The sequence below is a fragment of the Acanthisitta chloris genome, unplaced genomic scaffold, assembly GCF_000695815.1.
Source record: "Acanthisitta chloris isolate BGI_N310 unplaced genomic scaffold, ASM69581v1 scaffold26986, whole genome shotgun sequence".
NCBI classification, from domain to species: domain Eukaryota; kingdom Metazoa; phylum Chordata; class Aves; order Passeriformes; family Acanthisittidae; genus Acanthisitta; species Acanthisitta chloris.
This window is the reverse complement of record NW_008679102.1, coordinates 12,747-21,923: the sequence shown is the minus strand read 5'-3', so window position 1 is coordinate 21,923 and position 9,177 is coordinate 12,747. Positions and strand designations below refer to the sequence as shown.

Sequence of the window (9,177 nt, the reverse complement as noted above, 5' to 3'; positions counted from 1 at the left end):
ACAGCGGCTCCGGGCAAGGACAGCGGCTCCGGGCAAGGACAGCGACCCCGGGAAGGACAGCGGCTCCCGCTTTCTAGGACACTCTGTGTGCCGCACAGAGCCGTGGAGACTCGGAGCAGGACAGCCGACCCGACAGCTCTGCTCCTGACTCAGTGACACAGCCTTCGGTTCCCCCAGCTCAAACAGCAGAACGGACTGTGTGGCCACGGCACACACAGGCAAGCGGAAAATACTGCGGCTGAGGTTTCAGGGGGCTGAAAGTCCTCGTGGCACGCTGCCCCCAGCAGCCCATCGTGTCTGCCACCGGTCAAACCCAGCCCTGTGCCCTGCCCAGGCCTCTGAAAGGATCTGTGCTCAGAAAGGAGCAGAGCGGCTGTGCCGCACCAGCAGGGTCACACCAGCACACTTTGAACTCCTTCTCAGACACCCACGGTGGCCCAGGCAGGGGAACCTTGTCACCAAAGGGCCTGCACAGGAGCTGTGCCACACACGGCGAGGGTCGATCCAGAACTAACAGGATAATACAACAAATTACTCAAAGCTTAGCCAAGTTTGGACTTTAACTCAAAGTCTGTGATTACACAAAGCAGTAGTTTTAAGTTAGACTGTGCCTTTTCATCTACAGACTTAAATAGGTCCAGAAATATTAATTTAGCTTCATGACATCCCAGTGAGATATAACTTATTGTATTTGTATTATCTAAGAGAAGACTCCAGGCAATAATTCTAGCAGAGTACTGGGCTTGACTGCAAGTCCTCTAAGGATGTTTACCCATGTCCTTCTTCTCTTCATCCTTCCTCTTCTACTTCTGATTTTTATACTGAAAAAAAAAGAAAATAGATTTTTTTTTGGTAGGAAAGAGCACATAACTAAGTGACAGTTCCTACTAACAAGGATTTACAACTCTCCACACAAATTTATCTTAGTTTCCTCTAAGGTAGGTTGAGCTTTGCTAGGCTTTCCCTCTGCAGTACAGACACTCCCTGGCAGGCAGTGACTGCCCCCCCCTGTCACCAGTCCACAGCTTCCCACAGAACCACACTGCAGCCTCTGGGGCAGAGGCAGAACTGTAGGGAGAATAAAATCAACCCCAGGCACAGTTATTGACCAGGCTGTGGCTGCTGGGATCTGGCTATTGCTGTAATTTCATAATCTGTAACTAATCTGTGCTTGCTTCTGTAACAATTCTCATTTGGATTTTGGGGACTGGCAGAGAGAAGGACTTAGTCACTTAGTAAATTAAATCACAGATATTTAGAGCAAGCTGAACTTTTGACTTGTTTCCTTCTAGCCAGTGTTAATGTATCCACTCCCCCCAAACTGAAACCCCAGGAAGCACAGGTGACTCTGCTGTCTAGCACAAACAATCCTCATGTCTGACAGACCAGCCTGAGTGGCTTCTCTCAGTGCTGTGACAGCACAGAGGCACAGGCGAGCCCAGCACCACAGCCTGGCCCCCGTGGATCCCTCCCTGACCTGTGCAGCCACAGGCAGAAGAACAACAGTTCTGGAAGTTGATGTAAATTGGCTGAGGACAGATTCTGCTGGGAAAGCAGATGATGCACATCAAACTCTGGCTTGCAAAATGCTGTAGTTTCTTCCCCTATATGAGAGTTACACTAATCACCACTGTTGAAATGTAACAGAATTCTTCATGGAAACAAAGACTTACAGAGAGACCAACTCAAATTGTTACTCATTCTGAAAATAAACATTAGTTTTCCAACAAGAGCTATGACAATCACAGATGCCCCGTGGCTGGGTACTCCTTTCACCCAGACACTTCAATACCCAGGACACACAACAGTTTGCTGTTCAGAACTTGCTTCCCAATGTTTTCTTCTTTGATCTGAACCGAGAGAAAGCAAAGCACAGACAATCTGATGCACTTACTTTATTCATCACCCAGTCAGCATCTTCAATGGCTCTCCTGATGATCTGCTGGATTCGCTCAGGGTCATCTTCATCAGCATGAACTTTGAAACTCTGCAACAAGCCAAGTGTCACACTGACCATGCAAACACAACAAGCATTGCTTCTACCTCTCAGAAAAATATCTGATGCAAATAAACTGTTGGTCTGATAAGGTACAAATGCACACTGTAGCACCTGGCTGTGTTATTTCCATAACAAATCTGCTCATGTGGAATTTCATGGGAAGTATTTCACTCCTTTCACACATCATCAACAAAAAAACCCAAAGAACTGCAATTTAGCAACAAAAAAACCCAAAGAACTGCAATTCAGAACAACAATTGGAATTGTCTGGCATGGGAAGACTGGAAAGACATGGGTCAACAGGTCTGATCAAGGGCATGAAATTACTTCCATATGAAGTATGGACTAGGAACACTCAGATGAGACTCACCCAGACTGGGGGTGGGAGCAGGAGACAGACACAGGAATCAAAAAATGACTGACAAGGAAACACTAAGTTCCTCTGTAAGAGATGTGTTTGGGGACTAGGGAATGATTGTTCACTCTCTGTGAACAACAATTACGGATGAAAGCCAGGAAAAACAGCAGGTTTCAGACCCAAAGCAAACAAGAAATGCTCCTTCACACACGGCCACTGCAATCCTTCGAAGCCACCGACGTTTCGGGCGTGCAGAGGAGGTGTTTAAGCGCGCGGAGCTGAGCAGCGCGGCCCGGGAGCGCCCCTCACCTGGCGGATGGCGTGTCGGTAGTGCTGCCGCAGGCTGTCCGCGGGCAGCAGCCGGCAGCAGCGCAGGAGGTACCGGTACAGCTGCACCGAGCTCCGCACCAGCTCGGCCTGGGGCAGCGGGGCCATTCCCAGCGCGCTGCCTGCTGAGAACAAACACAGCACAGCACCTCAGGACTTCTCTGAGAACACCGCGACGCAAGTGGGAAGCAACACTAGGCAATGCAAACGGGCAGTGAACGGAGGCTGAGCAGCATAACTTGCAAACGCTTTAGAAGAAACCCAGTCTGAAATGAATCAGGACTTGCTGAGCCTGGGGGCAGAAAGGGGTTAAGCTGTCACGGATCCAGGCATGAGAACACAGCATGGAAGTCATGCCAGAGGATCACTGTGACAGAATATTAAGGTATACCACACATCAATGTTTCCCAGGTTGCAAACAGACCCACAGTGCAGTGTGGGACTCCCATCTGACCAGTGCTCTCCTGCACTTGGAGCTTCGTGGGGTGTGTCTGCTCTGGAATACCTGAGATGTTCCCTCAGGAAAGCAGGAGACATGAGGTGAGACTCCACAATCATCCCCCCGAGAACTACTCCCAGCCAAAACATGGTGCCTGTTAGCTTTCACGAACAATTAGCATTCAGAACTGGGCACAGGGGTCTGGTTGCTTGCACAGAACCTGTTGGAATAGGGTTTTATCATCCAATACAAAAATCTGGAATATGCAGTTGGATTCAAGTTGATCTGAACCTACATTTAACTTTACATAGTTTGGTCTAGATCCTTAGCTGGCAGGAACTGGTCTAGTTCCACTGCCCCTAAGAACCCAACCTGGTATTTCACATATTCCCACTAAATACAGTGAAACATCCCAAAATTCAATACAGATCCCAAAATACACTTTGGGATGAGAGCCAGTTTGTCGAGTTGTTTCCAGGCTTTGATGTGTAAACTCCTCATATGTCACTGTTCTCTAATTAAACCTAAGTGGTGCAATAGATTTCCTGTCACAAAGGCGAAGATCCTTCATGTGCTGGGAATGTCCAGGACAGCTCAAAGCTGCAGCACAAAGGAAAGCAGCTCTGGGAGAGAGCAAGGAACCAGTCACAGAAACATGAATATGGAATGCTGAAACTGATCAATGGAATTGAAAATGTTGTTTCACTATAGATAATTAGGAATTTTCCACTGCAGTAATTTTTCATAGGAAAATGATGAGTTGTTGAATTCAACTCATGTGATAAATACATTTGCACTGGTGAATTTTGGGCAGGGGGGAATCTTTCATCTTCCCATAAATACTGGTCCTTCCAAAAGGCTTGAAGATGGAGTTTTCACCAGGTCTCTTATCCAACCTAAACCCTATGAGGCTCCAGTACCCAAAGCTGTGCCCTGCACAGGCACACCTCAGGCCACACTCTGTACACCCCAACACCAGAGAACTTGCAGTTACTGCTGCAATTTGCCCCTTCCTCGGCACAAAAAGGACAGCGAAGCACAGTAAGAACCTGCACTGCTGCCTTTTGTTCTAAAGCATTGCCCTCGAATCCCAGAAATGTTACCAGAACAAAACCCTCGACCTCACAGAATCTGGCTATAATCCTGACTAATAATGTAAATCTCCTTCTGATAACTTAAATATCACGCATAGCACAACAAACAAACTATCTAAACCAAGAATGTTGCGTCAGAAATAAAATAATCCACTAATTGTGCTTTTCTGGAATGGATGACTGTATAATGTCCTAATCAGAAGGCTGAAATCACATTTGCATTTAGATAAAGCCCTGCTCAAAAAGAGACAAGTATAAAAGGAGACACTGAGACATTGTGGCATTTCTCTGCATTGCATAATCATTTACATTCCTGATAATGCTACTCAGATAATGAGGCAAAGGCTGACCAAAGCCAATTAATCTTCGCTCTGCAGCAGCGACTTGGCACCTGACCCCGTGCCCGGCCGAGCCCGATGTTGCCAAGATGACACTGTGCCACTGGTCTCATCTGAGTTTTGTTCTGCTGTTGTGACTGCTTTCCAAGCAAATCCCTACAGTCCAACAGTCCCTCCGGACTCGTTAAACAGCCACCAAATCTGGGCTCCAGGGACTGGAGCTGCTAATGAAAGGACTGCAAGAGTTACCTGAGCTGTTGCTGTTCACAGCTTGGCTCCCCCTCCCCTTCTTCCCCCAGATTACAGGCTGGAGATGTGTTTTATTACTTCGAAGTATTACACCTTTAGAAGCCTAACCCAGGAAATTATGACTCCCTATCCCAGTCAAACCCAGGAAAGCAATAATCAAACTACCAAAATAAGAATGAGATTGGAAGCCTCTTGAAACCTCTTTAACCACAAAACATCTTGGTTCATGTTTTGACACCTGCCCAGAAAGACACCCAAGGGGAGTGCTGCTCCTCAGAAGGATTCCCACTCTGTGGTCACACCATCCTCCCTTCCAGGCTCCCCAGGCTCCCGGCCTGTGGCTCCAGGCCTTGCCTTCCCACAGCAGAGGCAGAGCTCCCTGCCCACAGGCACTCAGCAGCCCTCCTGGCCATGGCACTGCCACAGCTCACCTCACTCCCCGTGGGTCACAGGAGTGCCCGGGCCACGATGGGCCACGACTGGCCATGATGGGCTGTGCCACCCCGGGCACACCAGCCAACGTCCATCCCCGGTCCGTCACATCCACTCGGAGCCCTGGGGCACAGCCTGCCCTGCACACCCTCCTCAGACCCAGCCCTGGGGCACAGCCTGCCCTGCACACCCTCCTCGTGTGTGGCTGAGCACGTACAATGTGCAGCCACTTCCCCGTGCCCAGGGCTCCGCGGCGCGCGGGGCCTCTATTGAGATCTGCTGGCTGATGTGATCAGGTCTGACGAGCCGTGGCCGGTCATTGTTGTGGATTCTGCTCGCTGGAGACGTGATCTGTAGGCCCCAGTGCAGGAGTGAGGACACCAGGCCTGCTCTCTGCAGCTCCATCTCTCCCCTTTCCCCTCGCGTGCCGCAGGAGGCAGAGGCTGTGTGAGTGGCAGTGCCCTGGCAGTGTGACTTGAGGCACAGCCCTGCAGGGTTTGCTTCACACCATGTTCACAGGGCACACAGGGACTAAGGACTGGCTAACGACAGACCCCAAAGGTCTGTTTGCCAACAAGGAGTCACCACTGCTTGGACACCCTTCGTGCAGCTCTACAGCATCAGGATCAGGCCTAATGCTATTCACCACTGTCACCAGTTGTCTCCCTGAAAATACGAGACTGGAATTGGTAGAACTTGAGGGTGACAGAGATTGCTAGAGCTGGGCACAACAACCCCTCGTGTGAAATACCACAGCCACGGGCAGATGTTTCACCCTACACCCTGCTTTGGTATCACACAGCAGAGACATGCAATACATCAAGCTGCAAATAAAACACTGAAGCTTTTGCAATCCAACACCAGTGAGGAAACACACTGCCCACACTGAGGCCAGATTACCCTGTTCTGGATAATTAATAAGCATGCTCAGACTAATTAGAGTAATACTCTTTGGAGCACACTTACCAGTGGGAGAACAGGAATCTCCCTGGTTTAGGTGCAACTCAAACTTCTCTACTTTCTTCTCCTGGCTTAAGGATAATTCTGAAAGGCACAGTCTCAAAAGCACTTTATCTTCCCAGCTTTGAACTGCTCAGTTCAGCTGCTGTCAACATGAATTTTGTTCTCAGTAGCCAAATCTGTAAACATTTACCTTTGGGATCATGCCTGAATAGGAATTGAGTTGTATCTTGGTGCCATCAACTTTAAAACAAAACTGTCTGTTCATTCCTTCTTTTCTTGTAAATATTGTATTTGAAAGATTCCAGTGCTTAGCTCCAGTTTAGCAATCACAGCTCTCCCTACTGCTTTATGCCAGTTAGTGTATCAACCTTCTGGCTGGGCTTACCCTCTAAAACATTCAGCTGGGCACAAAAAAAGCTACCACAACTTTTGCTGAAGGACAGATCTCCCCTTGGCAGTGCAGGGTCTGAAAATGCCCTTGAAGGGCACAAACACACTGTGACTAATGAACGCTCTGGCTCCATGGGCTGTGGGTCAGGCAGGCACAGGCAGAACAGCAAGGCTTACGTAAGGTTTTGTCATGGCTCCTCACTCAGTTTAGGGAGGACTGAAACTGGCTGAAGTTGATGTCCCCTTCATGCTTTAAGACAGGCTCTTCTTGCTCATGCAATCCAACTTTGCCTATTTTTTAAAAAGGCAAGAGGGGGAAAGAAGCAGTTGTCAGTGCAGACAGGGCTCTGCTCAGGAAAGGGCAAGTACCAGAGTTCAACAGAAGGACAAAGTCACGTGAAGGTGGAGAGTCAGAATTTAACACAGCAGCAGAAGTCACGGTGACCCACACTGCTGACTGAAGTTTAATTAGAAAAATGTTGGGTTTTTAACCCAAGAATGTCTAACATAGACCTCTGACCCTTCCTTTCGCACAAACATGGGAATAAACCCTGCAGTGTAACAAGGCTGCCCAGTGTGACCTCTCCTTTTACTGCTCCCCCAGCACATCCCTTCCAGCCCCACCTGCACACGATCCCTGCACTAGTGACCACGGGGCTGGTGCATGGCCTGGTGTCCACAGCTCACCCTGGAGTTATCCATCCCAATTCTCCACATCCTTCACAGCAACACCAGGAACAACCTGCTGTCTCACTGCTCCAAATCCACACCTGCTGAAATTTAGCATCTCCCAATCCTTCATTCTCTCCCACCGTAACAATCTGAGCCAGCCCCTTCCCTGGCATAAACCCTGTCTGTGGTGGAATTAAACCACGGGGGAATTTGACCCACCACATCCTGAACAAAATCCATGTCTGTTCCTGGGAGAAATGTCTATAAGCAGCAGTATTTCAGGACATGTAAGTCTGGGAGCCTTTAGCCTCTTAGGGGGATTGTCCCTGGCACAGCTCACTAATCAGGATTGTTTCCATACCAACAGCTAATCAGGGGCAGACGCTGCCGTGGCTTAGGGACATGGCTGAGGTCTTAAAGTCACATCTCAGGTTTTCCCAAAACTTCACTGGCACTCGCCCTGGCCCAGCCTGGCTCAAAGGGAATCTGCTTCACAGGAAGAACAAAGGAGAAGTCTGGCTGGCAACAAGCCACTGCAAACACATACAACTCCACAGGACGTTTGTTTTCGGTGGAACAGCGCCTGATTTTAACTGATTACACACACCAACAACACTACTGACTAAACCAATTTATACCTCTGGCTGAGATGAAGTTCAAGGGGAAAAAATACCTGTTTTACTGTCTGTGGAGTGAAGCTCAATCCACATTCCCTCCTGATCCCAGTGCCCAGCATACAGCTCGTGCTCTGACAGATCAAAACAAACATGCCACACGAGCAGGGACAACCCAAGGCTCTTCCAGAGGAAAAACAGCCGAGAAACCTAACTGTGCTCCAGAAACTTCAGCAGCTTGTGCAAAGTCACACAAGAGCAGAGCTGGGAATAGGACCCTCCGGTTCTCAGACACTCCCTGACACGAGGCATCCTGCTGGCTATGTCCTACAGGACTCACAACAGCACCCCTGGTTCAGAACACAACCCCAGAACCTCTGCAGCCTGTGTCTCCATCCCTTGGGATGTATGTCAGCCCAACTGCCTCCAATATCCTGTATGTGTACGACTTTACTAATGATCATTCTGCATTTCTGGTTGGGACTGAATGGCTCTGGGACGACTTCCCTCGTTCCTCAAGCACTCGGACACGGATGCAGAATGCCAGAGTGTTTCCCCTTTGCAGCTCCTGTGCCAGCTCCCATCAAGGGAAGGAGTGTGGCACAGCAGCTCTGAGCGGCAAAAGCACTCGGTGCAAACGGAGCTGCCTTAGGTTTCACCCAGGACTCAGATTTGGTTACATTTGGTGAAACCTTGGGGAAAGGGGGGTAAAAGCTTTGGTTCAACTGAAGTCATGGTGTTAACCTCCAGTGCTAATAATTAACTCAATTATGCTGAATTAATTTGATGTAATTACTGGTGATGGCGCAAAGACAGTGGCTGGAGAAAGTCTGAGAGACGGGAGGAACAGAAGTCTCAACAATACAAAATGCCCCATAAATAGCATCTCTTTTTTTGGCAGAATGAGCCAAAGACACAAAATGAGTTCATTACAGTCATCTGGCTTCACTCAACCCTCCAAATTACCCCAAAGCCAGACAAGGAGCTGTGAAATGCAGCAAGTGCACTAGAATTAACGCCGACCCTGACGGATCTGACACAGCTCTCAGCACTAGTGTCTCTCCCCGTCCCATTATCCACACAATTCTCTTTTTTTGGCAGAATGAGCCAAAGACACAAAATGAGTTCATTACAGTCATCTGGCTTCACTCAACCCTCCAAATTACCCCAAAGCCAGACAAGGAGCTGTGAAATGCAGCAAGTGCACTAGAATTAACGCCGACCCTGACGGATCTGACACAGCTCTCAGCACTAGTGTCTCTCCCCGTCCCATTATCCACACAATGCAGATTACAGATTTAA

At 48.9% G+C, this 9,177-nt stretch overlaps 1 protein-coding gene across 1 annotated transcript in view; it reads right to left on the bottom strand.

Annotated features, from left to right (window-relative positions):
• Positions 1-671: 671 nt before the first annotated feature.
• LYRM9 (LYR motif containing 9) overlaps positions 672-9,177 on the bottom strand; it is a 12,319-nt gene continuing 3,813 nt past the window's right edge. The window contains exons 3-5 of the mRNA XM_009077178.1: positions 2,667-2,806; positions 1,895-1,987; positions 672-821 (exon numbers count right to left, since the gene is read on the bottom strand). Coding sequence (XP_009075426.1) covers positions 804-821; positions 1,895-1,987; positions 2,667-2,792 — 237 coding nt within the window. The 5' untranslated portion in view covers positions 2,793-2,806 and the 3' untranslated portion in view covers positions 672-803. The remainder of the gene's footprint in view (positions 822-1,894; positions 1,988-2,666; positions 2,807-9,177) is intronic.